This window comes from Chaetodon trifascialis, chromosome 18 (assembly GCF_039877785.1).
Source record: "Chaetodon trifascialis isolate fChaTrf1 chromosome 18, fChaTrf1.hap1, whole genome shotgun sequence".
NCBI lineage: Eukaryota > Metazoa > Chordata > Actinopteri > Chaetodontiformes > Chaetodontidae > Chaetodon > Chaetodon trifascialis.
In genome coordinates this window covers 14,824,244-14,838,180 of record NC_092073.1, presented here as the reverse complement: position 1 = coordinate 14,838,180, position 13,937 = coordinate 14,824,244, and the positions used below count along the sequence as shown (strand labels likewise).

The 13,937-nt window shown below is 45.5% G+C and overlaps 2 protein-coding genes and 1 long non-coding RNA gene across 3 annotated transcripts in view; 2 read left to right on the top strand and 1 right to left on the bottom strand.

Annotated features, from left to right (window-relative positions):
* tmprss7 (transmembrane serine protease 7) overlaps positions 1-13,937 on the bottom strand; it is a 154,136-nt gene that overhangs the window by 99,283 nt on the left and 40,916 nt on the right. The gene's annotated exons all lie outside the window — the stretch shown is intronic.
* On the top strand, positions 1,829-5,007 carry LOC139346570 (uncharacterized). The gene is made up of 2 exons (XR_011603282.1): positions 1,829-3,267; positions 3,309-5,007. It is a non-coding gene; the product is annotated as an uncharacterized lncRNA (long non-coding RNA).
* bhlhe22 (basic helix-loop-helix family, member e22) lies at positions 11,029-13,341 on the top strand. The gene has a single exon (XM_070985495.1). The coding sequence runs from the start codon at positions 11,185-11,187 to the stop codon at positions 11,995-11,997; it is 813 nt and encodes a 270-aa protein (XP_070841596.1). The 5' UTR covers positions 11,029-11,184; the 3' UTR covers positions 11,998-13,341.

The window sequence follows — 13,937 nt, the reverse complement described above, 5'->3', positions numbered from 1 at the left end:
ATTCCGGAGATGTTGAAGGCATATCCAGCAGAAGAGTGAAGCAGATGGACGGGGTGCAGTTTAATAATAAGTCCAAATCCAGTCTTTCAATCCGCCGGCTGTCTGCTGCTCAGAGCCCCAACTCCCTCCATTAGACTGCAACTTTTACAAACTTCCACCTCTGTCCAAATGATGGAATTTGCATCTGCAGCCACTAGTTATGTCTTTTTTTTTTCTCCCTCACTTCTTTTCCCCCTTCACGCCACCCCTCTCACCCCCTTTAAAAAAAAAAGGGGGAGCAGGGGGCCCGGTGGCTGGCTCCTGATTTATAAATGTTTATGTGTTTTGAAGTGCGGGACAAAGGGGGCTGGCCTGTGACCCCTAGGAGTCCCGACCTTGTGCAGGTTCATTGTGAGGCTCTGGGAAAGGGGCTTTGGGACGGAGACCCCGGGCCACTGACCCACACACATCTCAGAGCCCTGCCATTCATGTGCGCACCGCTGCATGTCGCCCCGCAGCTCCCATTGTTTCAGCGGGAACAATAGCTTTACCCCGCACCCCCCCACACCCCGGAGAGAAAGCAGCTTTCAAACTTCCCTCTAAATGTAGCCTGATGCAAGCCCCGGTAGACTTTCCCTCTAACCCTTTAAATAAAGAATAAAAATGTTGACAAAACGTTAACGCTGTTAGTGGTATGTTCAGCCGTGTTGCATCACACACTCATGTTGCATCATTGCACTGACTGCGTTCTTGCAGGCGTCAAAGGCCAACACTGTAACAGAGTGAAACAATGAAAACAGGAGCAGAGTGAAACTGTGAAAGAGAGGATGGATGTGCAGAGGATGAGATGACAGAAGCAGAGAACTCGAAGAAACAGACCGTGAATAACACCTACAGGTTATTTCTAATGCTGGAGCCAGATGTATATTAATAGGCTGGAGGTAAGTAGGCATTAGCAGGCCCGTGTGTTCCGCCTTGGCTACGGGGTTAGTGAGGTTACCCGAATGACATCATACATGGGGCACTGGTTTCGATTGGATCTTTGCCTGGGAGTCAATCACGGCAGGAAGTGAAGGGGGTACAAACGAGCAGTGCAGGACTGCCACTTGCATCAATCAATTACTGCCTCAGTGCTGACTCTAAACTGCAGCACCTCAGTCCTTTTGCATGTTAAAATCTGTGTATCGGACAAAGGCTAAATGTTAGAAAAGCTGCAAACAGACTCGAGAAAAGAAAATGCTTAACGGGGAGAGACTATTTGCATTGTAGGCCTGTCACACATTGCAGACAGAATAAAAAACATTATTTTCTTCAGGATCCTGGTGTAAAATACCCCTCAGTTGGTCTGGGCAGGCTCAGACTAACACAGCCTATAGAAATTGAGTTGCAATCCGGCGGCCCGATGCGTGAAACTGCAACGCACTAATGGACCTCTCAAGACAAACGGTATTAAACATGATTAATTGTGGCCGGCAAAGCGACGATCCGACTGCACATACCAGATTGTAGAAAAGGCCTAGTTATTACTGCACACATAAAACTACAACAGGCCCGAGCATGGTGCTGCACTGCACGCTGAAAATCAGTTGAGCAGCTTCAACATGCGTGACAATAATCACATGAATTAGAAACAATAAGATAAAACACTTAACATATAGGATTGGCTCGAGTGCGCGCACTGGCTGTATCTGCGTGTCAGCGTGGCGGAGCGCGCATTTCTATGTAAAAGCGTGTGTGCGCGCGTGTGCGTGTGAGGAGAGAGCGAGAGAGAGAGAAAAGAGAGAGAGAGAGAGAGATTTTATTGTAATGCACAGAACGACCTGCCCTCTTTTGAAAAAAAGGCGAGAAAGCGCAGCCATGCTTTGCAGAGGCTACAGCGTCGCTCTCACTGGTGCTATCAGCCTCTCGCCAAACGGAGTCTTTGCTCGTCCGCCGCTACACCGAAAGGAACCGGGAATACAAGCGACTGCCTCCACGGTGTAGAAGATCTGCAGTGAAGTATTAATGCTAACATGAAGTGAAAAAAAAAACAAAAAAAACAGGAAGAGCACGGATAAATATTAGCAGAGCACAGTGCGCCGGGATCCACCATATGGCGTGGACCATATCATGGTGAGTATCTTACGCTTGCGTTTGCTTTCTGCTCGACTCTTTGATCAATTATTGATAAGATGAATGTGTATCTTTGTTCAAGCCGTTAGTAGAGTATGCATTTAAACAGACTGGAGGAGAGTAATGATCATTTTGGATCTGCAGTGAGATGTTGCTCCTGTACGCTTCCCCATGCACGTTGCACTTGCTATTGTTATTGCGGGCTTTAGGGAATAAACCGCTTTAAGAAGAGAGCTAAGGAAAAAAAGGCGACAGAAAGACATCATCAAAGCCGCGCACGGTGGAGAGATCATTTTATGTCGACGGTTGCATAATCAATAAGAAGGATAAAGAGGACGGTGCGTTTCGAGGCTACGTCGTTTGTTCGTTGCGCGGTGCTTAAGGACAATAGGGGTCGTGTTCCTGTCGGTGGCCCGATAGACAGAGGGACCCGAAATTCGGTGATGTGCTGAGGAGCCGCGATGAAGCTCCGAAGCGACGGCCGGTGCGAAGAGTCGCCCGATTTTTAGGGGATGGGGACGTTTCCGTCTAAAATGGCGTTTCCCTTTGTTTCTGCATCCCTCTCCTCTCTATTCCTGCGAGTGGGTAATGCATTGCAATTACCATATCCACGAGCCTGCGCCTCTTCATTTTCACCACACTGCTTTTCACGCGCTGGATTTCGCTCTTTAATGGGGAAACAGGGGCTGTCAGATGTATAACTGGACCCCACTGTGGTGAGCTCAGGGGCTCCGTCAGCCTCAGATTGGAAAGCAGGTATGCGACTCCTAATTATGATTAGAAAGCACTGACTTCATTGGATTTCAGCAGTTTCCAGCCTACATGAGTAGATATGCAAAGCAATAGGCGCTCTGTAGTCTGAAACACTGCAGATTATACTGGATTAGACTTGCATGGATCTCATGTCTGTCAGTCCCATACAATAACGCCATTAGTATGAAAGTAACTTATCCTTAAATATGCACGTTTCCATCACACTCATCATGACAGAAAACCGCCTACATGTTAAATCTTATTTCAGGGACTAACAATCAGTCGCAGCTCATCGCATCGAGCCAAACAGTGTTTGTTAAACCGACCTGCTCTCACATCAAACAGCAGGCTCAGGATGACACGAGCATCCCTCCCTCATCCCTCTGTGTGTGTGTGTGTGTGTGTGTGTGTGTGTGTGTGTGTGTGTGTGTGTGTGTGTGTGTGTGTGTGCGTGCGGGAAGGAGTGCATGTGCGCGTGTTCGTGCATGAGTGTGAGTCTGTATGTGTGCGTGTGCGTACACGTGTGTTCTCTTTTTTTTTTTTTTGAATAGTGCAATGTTGCATAACCGTTCACAGCCAATGCCAGATTTAGGGCTTCACAATTTGCGGGGCCATTGTTGGCATTTCCTCTGCCGGCCCCAGGTACACACACACACACACACACACACACACACACACACACACACACACACACACACACTTCACCAACCAACTGCAGAACTATTAACACATATCGGCGATAAACGTTAATACTCCGAATGGGAAGTCGTCAATTTCCCTCCTAGTTTCAAGGACACAGGGTAGTCATGAGGAGGACGCTGGGTAATATAGAGGAACATCTGTTTGCCCGGTGACGTCAGCACCCCCCTCCTCTAACCTCCCCCCTCCTCCTCATCCCAATCCTCTTGTGCTGAAGGCAGATGCCTCATTTGTTTGGCTGGAGCACCATTAATCCCAAAGTCAGAGGAAAAGACCGGACGGAGAGAGATCAGTCCCATTTAGGCGGTGTCGGTGCTGGGCTCGCTCAGTTTGCCGTCGGGAGAGACGCGTGCGGGGAGCATGCACGCAGAGCACCGCTGCGTTCAGGACACCCGCACTTACCAAAGGTCTTCAGCTGCCCCGCTTGCGATTTGCGGCAGTTTTTAAACCTGTGACCCGCAATTAGAGGCTGCGGGTTTGTGTGTGTATAAGTGCGTGTATGTGTGTGTGTGTGTGTGCTGGGAAAAAAATGCGTGCGTTGTGTGACTTGGAAAATCAATATTTTGGACGAGGACAGTGGCTTTTTTCTGTTTTATGGACGCCAACTGTTTTTTTTAACAGGTCAATGTGGAATATGAGATGTTGTCATCTGCGGTCCCATATGAAGTTCATGACGCATTTTGTGTTTTCTTTTTTTGTAGGTTCATTTTGGGATAACGGAGGACTTATAAGCTTTCTGCAGTTTTGGACAAAGCAGTCGACGGAGAAGAAAACATCACACGGAGTCCTTTTTCGCCTGCCAAAGTGTTGGGACGTATAATCATTTTGTCCGCAAACTACCTGCTGGCTGCTTTGCGTTTAAGTCATGTAACCTAACCCCCTTTTCCTCCAATTGAATACATATATTTTTTACATAATCAGGTAGGCCTGCACAACAACATGGAGAGGATTTGAGCTCTTTGGACGCGTGCGGGATGCTTTTTGGATTTTTTTGTCATTTCCATTTTTGGCCAAACTTGACATCCTGATACAGTTTTTAGCCACACAACACGGGCCTCAAAGGCTGCAAAATAATTTGATTAGATTTGTAATGGGAAAGGTTCGAGGTGTCTTCAGTACAGTGAATGCAGCTGGTGGACGGACACACACACACACGCATGCAAACACACACACATACGCACACACAGACGAGCGGGTTGTGTCTCTCCGTGTTCACAGCGGACCTTGATTTAATGTCTTACAATTAAGGCACGCGGTGAATGCCAAGAGATGATCCTTCTTCCTTCGACTGTCTGCAGATCCGAGACGCACATCACTTCTTTTAACTATTTACACTTTGAAAAAAAAAAAATACTGCCTTTTGGTGTGGCTCCAACGGTGAAGGTTTGTTTCTGTTTCCAACTGTAACACATTATTCATGTACTGCTCCTTCCCTCTAAAAATAAAGTAAATACACACAACGATTTTAAAGCTGTTTTTTTTTTTTTTCTTTTTGTTTTCCATGTGAACATAAATGTGATGGCTCCTGTGTGTGTTAATGTGTGTGTGTGTGTCAGTGGGAGCTGTCCATCCACACACAGGCTGCCCGGGAGCGCTGTCCACCTTCTGTGGTGCTGAAATGTGCGCACCACTGATCAGCCTTTTGTTTCACTCGCCTGCCGGTGCAGAAGCGGAAATGGCTCAATTATTTCACTGTAGTTCAGGACCGCAGCCCGGTGCCAGGGACATACAAACTGCGTATTCACACACACACACACACACACACACACACACACACACACACACACACACACACACACACACACACACACACACACACACACACACGGTATTATGAATATCTTAATCTGCAGTAGTCCTGACATCTAGCCGTTAGTCTTCAGACCTTACTCTTACATTAAACAGGGCCAGCTCTGTAAACTGGTGTAACTGGTCTCCACTGACGTTGACGTTTCAGGCTTTTTCTACAATAACGCAATAATACCTTCAAACAAAAAGATCTCTCAGATGAAATCAAATTATCTGTCGCTGATCTCCAGAAAACAGTTGAACAGATCGCAGTGGAAACAAGTGAACATCTTGCTCTGGCCACACATTTGTTCTCCCACTTGCTCTGAGGAACATCACGTGTTAAAAGAGTCATTTTCTCAGGGAGGCAGGCGCATTTTCGCCTCCCTGCAATAGCCTAAAAAGGCCTTGCACGACAAGGATATTAAACTGTGATTTATTCGATCTGCATATTAACTTTCATAAGCACGGCGCAAGTGTGGAGCGTAAATGAGGAGGCGGGCTAAGACCCTCGGCAGATACGAACTCAAATGTCCGATTAAATTCACATGAAGAGGTTTGGAAACGTTGCCCGACGAACCCTATGACGGAGCTGATGAATACAGTCCAGTGGCTGAGAGAGTCTTGTGGCATTTGCGCCAGATGAAACAACATCCTCCTGTCTTAGTCTGCCGCCTAGTGGCGCTCAGGGGCGCAGCACTCTGAGATATTAAACCACGATGATGATCATGTTTCTTCCCAAGTTGAGAATTTGACACAAGACAGCAGAAAACGCGATAAGACTCGTGGAGCTACATTTGAGACCGTCTTTTAAAATCACTGCGTTTGCGCGTGTTGTCACTTAAGACTGCACGTGTGTGCGCACCAGGTTCAATTTTGCGCACTTTGACAGCAGACAATAATCAGATCATGATTAATGAGACAAGTCTCTGCATATCATCGGCGAGAACGGCGGGAGGAGTGATGGATGGAAGCAGGGCCTGATGAGGAGGCGGGGGGGGGGGGGTATCCAATCATTTCACCAACTCATTAATGTTTATTTCCTTAAATCTTTCAAATAAGCAATGAGTAGTGAAACCAATCAACGCTACAGCGAACAGGGTGAGAGAAAATGTGGGAGTTCACGTATATTCAAGAATAATTAAATGAACAGAGATTAGAGTCATAAACAAAAGCAAAACAATAAAGCAAAAGAGCATTAAGGACGCTTTCTAATGAAGTGCATGATGCACGAGTGGGGGGGGGGGGGGGGGGGGGGGGGCACTGATCCACAATCACAATTTCACAAGTCTGATGCCACATTAACTCGTTCGGGGGGGTTAAAATAAGAAATGAAACTGCAACTTACAGAATAAATAGAACAGCCTACATGCCATGTCACGAATGTGGCACACTGGTGGTCTCGATGCAGAGCACCACATGACAAAATTGAAATTTCCTATCAGGTCTCTTCAGCCCGAGAGTCTGCCTTCCACTGATAACCAAAATCTTCAAAGTTGAATGAAATCCACCGGGCTGCCATAAAGCATGTTCATCATGCTCCTGCTTTACCCTCAGCTGCTCCAGCATGAAGCGGCTCCCCGTTACCAGTCACTGACTGCCCTCTTGTGGTAGAAACTGAAAACTGTTCATTTGGATGCACGAGAGATTCATTTAAAAAAAAAGTCTTAATCGTTTACCTGTGATAAAAATCAGTCTTAGAAAATCCTGCAAAACTGATAATGAAAAAACAATTTGTACTTTTCTTAATGCATTCAGTACCAAACGCTTTTAAACTTTTTAGTCCTTTCAAGGGCAGTACAATGAAACAACATGCAACAAACCCAGCGTCTCAAACGCTCACCAAAGATCTGAAACTACTGTCAGTGTTGCTCTCTGTGGAGGCTGCACTGATGGTGAGAGCACTTCCTGTCATGCTCCTGTGTTTAAACTTCTCTTTTGTCCCAATCTAAATTGATGCTTGTTCTCTTTTCTTACACAGTTTTGCCTTCGCTGTTCTCTTCATTACCAAAGTGCTGACAGACTGTGGCTGTAATGGCTGTGGCACCGTCCTGGCCCATCTTGTCTCATTAGCCGGACCTGATTGGCCATGAAGGTGTTCTCTTGCTGTCTCAGGATAAAGCGACTGTCTCTGCCACTCGTTAGATCATAATTCCTCAAGTATTGTGCCCCCGATGGCCTCTCATGGAGCCCGAGCGGAGAGACAGAACATACGCTAATTGAAATATTGCTGGAAAAGGGGTGAAACAATGACCTTGACTGTATTCAGCAAGCTTCTGTTAAAATGAAGTTTGTTTGCTTAAGTGGATTTTAAACAAAGAGAAACTAGAATTACGGCCTCATGGTTCTACACCTCCACCGACCAGTCAGGCCTCATCTAAATCCATGTCTGTCCACACTCACGTATACAGTGAAGACTTTGAAAAAAGCAAATTAAAGGTATTATGCATCATTTTTGGCAAAATGGAAGTACTGACGTATGATTCTGGTGAATAATTTCCAGTGAGACTTTCACTTATTTTCCAAAGGAGAACAGAGGACCGATAGAGATCTTCATCACATGGTGCAATGACAGTCACCTGAAGCTCAATATCAGCAGAACCAATGAGGTTCTGGTGGACAGCAATGCCTCAAATATGAATGTTGCTGAAAAGGAGCTTTAAAATGTGGACGCTTTACACACATGTTCAACCCGGCAGCAGAAAAGATCTAAACAATCACCACAGTTTCAAGGCAGACACCCAAGATTAGTGTCACCAACTCAGTGTCTGACCAAATGTGAAATATGGTCACAATCTCCCCTTCTTAATATTATGTCACAGTGAAGTTGACCTTTGACCTTTTAGATATAAAATGTCCTTACTTAATCATTTTATCCTGTGAGACATTTGTGAGAAATCTTGTTATAATTAGTGCATGGCCAAAAAAAGGTCACAGTGATCGCCAAAATCTAACCTTGAGTCCAAGTGAATGTTCGTGCCAAAAATGAAGAAATTCTCTGGAAAGGTTCCTCAGATATTCACAAGACAGACGGACAGACGGACAGATGGACAACCTGACATCACACTGCCTCCTGCCTCAGCCGTCGGAGGCATGAAAAGCCCACTTGGTCACACTTACAGTTTTTGGCATTTTAATGACCAGTTTGTAAAATTCTTGGAGAAAATGTAAGATTTGACATTTAATCAGCAAATATCATGTCAAGACTAGAATAGAAGAATTAATATCAGTCATTTTCCAATCAAAATATTACAATACTGAAAGCCAAAAGGTAGGTGGGCAGCACTAATGTGGTAATAAGTGATGGATAGCACCTGCCACGTGACAGGATGAATACCACACACGTCACTGTTAGACACACATGTGGGAGTTTAATTCGAAGCACTTTTTTTTTAATTAAGGTTACTGATCTGTTTTCAGTTTCAGTAGAAAGGACTTGTCTGTCTCTCAGGAGCTGAAACAATATCTCATTTTCCTTATTGAACCATTTTGTAACTGACCAGATTTTGCCAACATCTTTTCAATTAAGTGAAACTTGTTCTTTTGGCTGTTTTCGGGAGACACGAACGTTTGATTAAAAGTTACAGAGCAGCTCACACGTCTGCGCCGTGTTAATTAACAATGGATTCACAGGATGGCGCTGTAGCTTTAACACTGAAATATATCAGATCTCCCGTCTCTGACTCTGTTTCTCTGTGTCTCCGCGTTATCAAAGGAAGTGCGTGGATTTTGAACAGAAACTCTCTTCTCTGGCAAACTCTAGCGGCTGACATACTGCAGGAGGCACAGCTGACTTTTGTACCGAGCTCCATTCCAACTAGTTAATATGTAGCTGCCAGGGTACCATCTCAGAGGGTGAAAAAAATCACACTGATGGGGGTTTCAATTGGCAGGGGTCAATTGTTATCACTGCTGAAGGTACATTTAATGTGGGCAGCACACACGCCATGGTAACTAGTCAAGGTAGGCTGGAATTGGAGGGAGATTTTTGTCCTTAATGCCCTGCAGCTAGGATCTACAAATGGCTTCTGGGGGTAATTACTGAAATAGCTTCTTGTGTAACCCTGAAATTTCTGAGGTGAGGATGAATGTGAGTTGGACGCTTCGAGTCGCAGTGGGGCTCCCTGCGCTACGGTGATGATACCTGTGCAGTTTAGGTATGACCTCTTGGGAACGGGAGGTAGCTCAGGTGAAAACTGCAGCGCTATCAGCACCACGGACAGCTCCGCTGCACACAGACGCTGTCGCTATAAACTCTTTAGAGCCAAATTTATCTGCAGACCTTTTATGATTCCTTTAAGGAGCTCTCCGGTGATTTAAAGTTGTACTTTCACAATGTCGAGGAACTTGTGATCTAATGCGCTACTCAAATGACTTTCGTTAGACCCTCCCCGCCTGTCTGCAAATTCACCATTTGTACTGAAAGCTTTCTGTTATAAACGCGATGTCTTAAGACCAGTCTGAGGTAACACATGATGCATCAATCATCAGGCTGAAAAGGCATTACTACTGAGCGGCACACCTCATGATGAGTAAATGCATCTTGATATTTCTGCTTCCAACACTCTGGAGAATCTTTTTCATTTATTGGGTGAATTAGTCAAATTGTTAATGGTTGCTTAATTACTTAAAATGGAAGATATAGATGTAATTGATACAGTTAATATGATGGAAACCTTGAGATGATGGCATGCCAAAGGGGTCCTGGGGTGCAAGAAAGCAGGATGAAGCCTCGTTGTTGATCCTGAAGACGTTTGGCTTTCCATGATCGGTGTACTACACAACACAGCCCAGTAGATGGCAGTATGAGCACAAGTAAATCCTGGAAAGTGGAGGATCGTGTGATGGGAAAACTGATACTGAAACTGTGATACGCACACTAGTGAACCAGAGAAATCCATGTTCATTTTAGAGGACATGTGACTCGAAACTAAAACCTGGGGAGCTGCTGGTTGTGCTTCTCACACAACAATGTACCGTCAATGCAGCTGCAGCAGAGTCTCCTGTCAAGTTTGATAACAGTAAACTTGGTCCTTTGAATTTCAGTGAAGGGTTTGTGTCGCGCGTAAAATGGGAGCTAACAAGATAGTGCCAACAGAAAGACACCCCGCAAACACGAACAAGTGGTGAAAAGAATAGAATGGTAGCGACTGACACTTAATCCCTCGTCCAATATTAAAGAAAAGATTGAATAAAGGCGAACGTTACTTTGATTTGTAACTTGTCTCTTGAAACACACAGAAGTGAATGTTACACAAGTAAATTACTCATTGAGTGTCATTGTAATTGTGATCAGAGGGATTTCTAAAAAAAAAAAAAAAAGACAGACACACAAATACATACACGCGCACACACAATCAAAGGAAGAGCTAGAGCGCACGCGGTATTGTTTGTCGTCGCTTAAATGACATTAATTAAAACGTTAACCTGATTGGGTAGAGAGTGAAAGGGGGAGAAGGTGTCTCTTTCCCAATAGGCAAATCCTTTTTAATAACCCGCCTCGAGATCATGATGTAAAAAGACTCCGGCGTCTCGTGCGTAACGAGGATCATCGTGGAGATCCAGTGAAGGTGAATCAGAGAGAGAGAGAGAGAGAGAGAGAGAGAGAGAGAGAGAGAGAGAGAGAGAGAGAGAGAGAGAGAGAGAGAGAGAGAGAGAGAGAGAGAGAGAGAGAGAAGCACTTATTACACGAGTCTCCTCCTCGTCCCCACACCTCAGCTGACAAGTCGGGCCAGCCTGCAACTTCACTACTGACACACAACTAAAGTCGCAGGACAAACACAGGAAGAAACTCGTAGAGACGCGTCAAGAGTTCCCAGAAGCGACCGCTGCCTGAGACAACGCGGAATCCACATGGCGATGGACAGAAGGATGAACTTGAACGGCGGCGCGGGGGACATTTTTCACAAAACTCTCAGCGCCGTGTCCACTAAAAAAATGGACCCTTTCAGGTCGTCGGCCGCCATTGAACTACCAGCCAGAGACCGCCAGTCACCAATCAGCTGCTTTGACCAGCCCGACCCAGACCCGATTCAGCCGGGAGGACTGGCAGGAGGTAGAGGGGGGCCACTGGGTCTGCCGACCGGATCTTTGTGCGTCAAGTTCGGTGAGAGCGCCAACAGGGCCTTGGTTGCGGAGAGCAGCGGCGGAGAGCAGAGTCCCGACGATGACAGTGACGGCAGGTGTGACATGGTCCTTCTGGCCGATGGGCGGACGGTGTCCGCGGGGAAAGGAGAAGGAGGTAAGAAAACCAAAGAGCAGAAAATACTGAGGCTAAACATCAATGCCAGAGAAAGACGACGGATGCACGATCTGAACGACGCGCTGGATGAGCTCAGAGCGGTCATCCCTTACGCGCACAGCCCGTCAGTGCGGAAACTCTCCAAAATCGCCACTTTGCTGCTCGCGAAAAACTACATCCTCATGCAGGCGCAGGCACTGGAGGAGATGAGGAGGCTAGTGGCGTACCTCAACCAGGGCCAGGCCATCTCTGCTGCCTCGATACCGGCCACCACTGCCCTCGCAGCTCCCGGCCTGGGCGCGTACGAGCAGCCGCCTGGATATTCCTTCCCACCCGGAGTGGGTGCGTCCTCCTGCCCCGACAAATGTTCCCTGTTCAACAACGCCACCTCCAGCCTCTGCAAACAGTGCACTGACAAGCCTTAACTGCGGCTGACAAAGACTCACAAAGAAGCACATTAGACAACAGACACCACTTTTCAGAACACTTTTGGAGAGGGCAACCTGTGAGGCTACTGTTGTTGAAGTCAGTAGGCTAGAGACAAAGAAGTAATGCCGATGAATACTTTTATAATATTTACTAAATGCATTCAAAACGCGCTTTTTTTGTTCAAACAATACTTGATTGTGTATATAAACCATCCTTAAAGTGCTGGTATGAATGGCAGTGAAGACCAAACACAAGAACAGTAGGCCCGAGTGGCTGCAAGTGTTGAGTGAGTCTGTTGATCACTTGCTCTGTTATGGACCCTTCTGGAGATTTGGGTGACCTGACAACCTGCGACCTTTTTTCACTTGAATAGATGGACACCTTTCGGGAGCGTTAGTCCAACCTCACTTTGTGCTGCTTTCTCATTTATTTCCTTTTTTTTTTTCGCTCTCTCTTCGTTCACCTCAGAGACATTTGCCGTTTGGTTCAAGGCCTGTTTTCATGAACTTCTCTATTGAGCACGTGGAATGTCATGAACAAGGAAAAGTTGAATGAAATTGATGACAAGTGAAGTCGCTTGATCAGTCGGATATTTATGTGCTAATTCAGACACTTGTTAATAGTTGCGCACGCCTATAACAAATATTTTTTGGGGGGCACTGTGATATAATAAAATTCCAGAAAAATTTAGAAAACCCGAGTGAAGGTTTATCAAGTGTTTCGATGTGTCTTTTGTAATCTATTAATTTGGATATTTATATTGGATATTTTGCTTGCATTGCACATTGTAGCCTTTTTCATAGTTGCTGCATCGTTTTGCGTTTTTTTTTTTCTTCCTCTCACACATGATCGAGGTCTTCAGATGAATCGCGTTGTCAGGTCCAGCCGTGGATTACTGTAGATACCTTAGTTATTCTATGAGCAAAGAGGGGCCATTTGTATGTATTTCAGTGTTGAAAAGCTTTATTAAAATATTTTGAACAACAGAAATACTTCTGATTATTCATCTGGTGTGGAGTTCAGCGTCAGTGGAATCAGACTAAACCGCCTTTAACTTTCACTTTGGATTGGATGAAAACATTTTCAACACGAATCTGACATTTTACCGGTTTGATCGTCACACAAACTACATTTTAAAGTGCTTATTGTAAAATTAGCGCATGGTTGTGGGGTGCTCTGTCAGCGGGGGGGCACTGAGAAAGAACTGTTCGTTTTGTGCTCCATCAGAAGCGGTAACTTCTCTTCTCTGGAGCTCTAAGTGACGCCAAGTCTTGGGAGTAAAGGCCAGACGTGGTGGGCGAATCTCGCCTCGAGGCAAAAACAAGATGTTTGTGTTTCTCGGACGGAAAGAAAGAAAGAAAGAAAAGAAAAAACTAACTCCGGCGATCATTGTGATTATTAGAACGATTTCCATGACGGTGTGTAATAATATGTTAATTCGAAAACAAGTGTGTGTGAAAACTGTCGACTGTAATACCTGGCTTCACATAATGAAACACATCGTTAAGGCAATTAGACCTCCAGAATGTGATTAAGGAATGTAATTACGACGCTGTTCATTGCCGTAATTTGGCGTCTTTAATCACAACGCAGCCATCAGCTGCACTCCCACCGACTCGCCCTTTGTCCTCCTCACTCGCGTGTCCATGCCAAAATATTTTGATGAGGGCCAAGACAGAAGAAGTCTGCAAAATCTCTGATATAATCCTAAAACCACCCCACACTGATGTCCAAAACTGTGAAGTTTTGAAGATGATTTTCAGATGTAAAGACTTGAGACACTCAGGCCAAACACTGAACGCACGAAGGCTGGACACAGCGTGTTTAAGTGACAATAGAAGTGCTGTTGTTATCAGCACATAAAAAACGCATTTCCACTGAGGTGGAAGTTACTAGTACTTAACAATTTGTCACATAAAAAGTGCAGCCAGTGTGT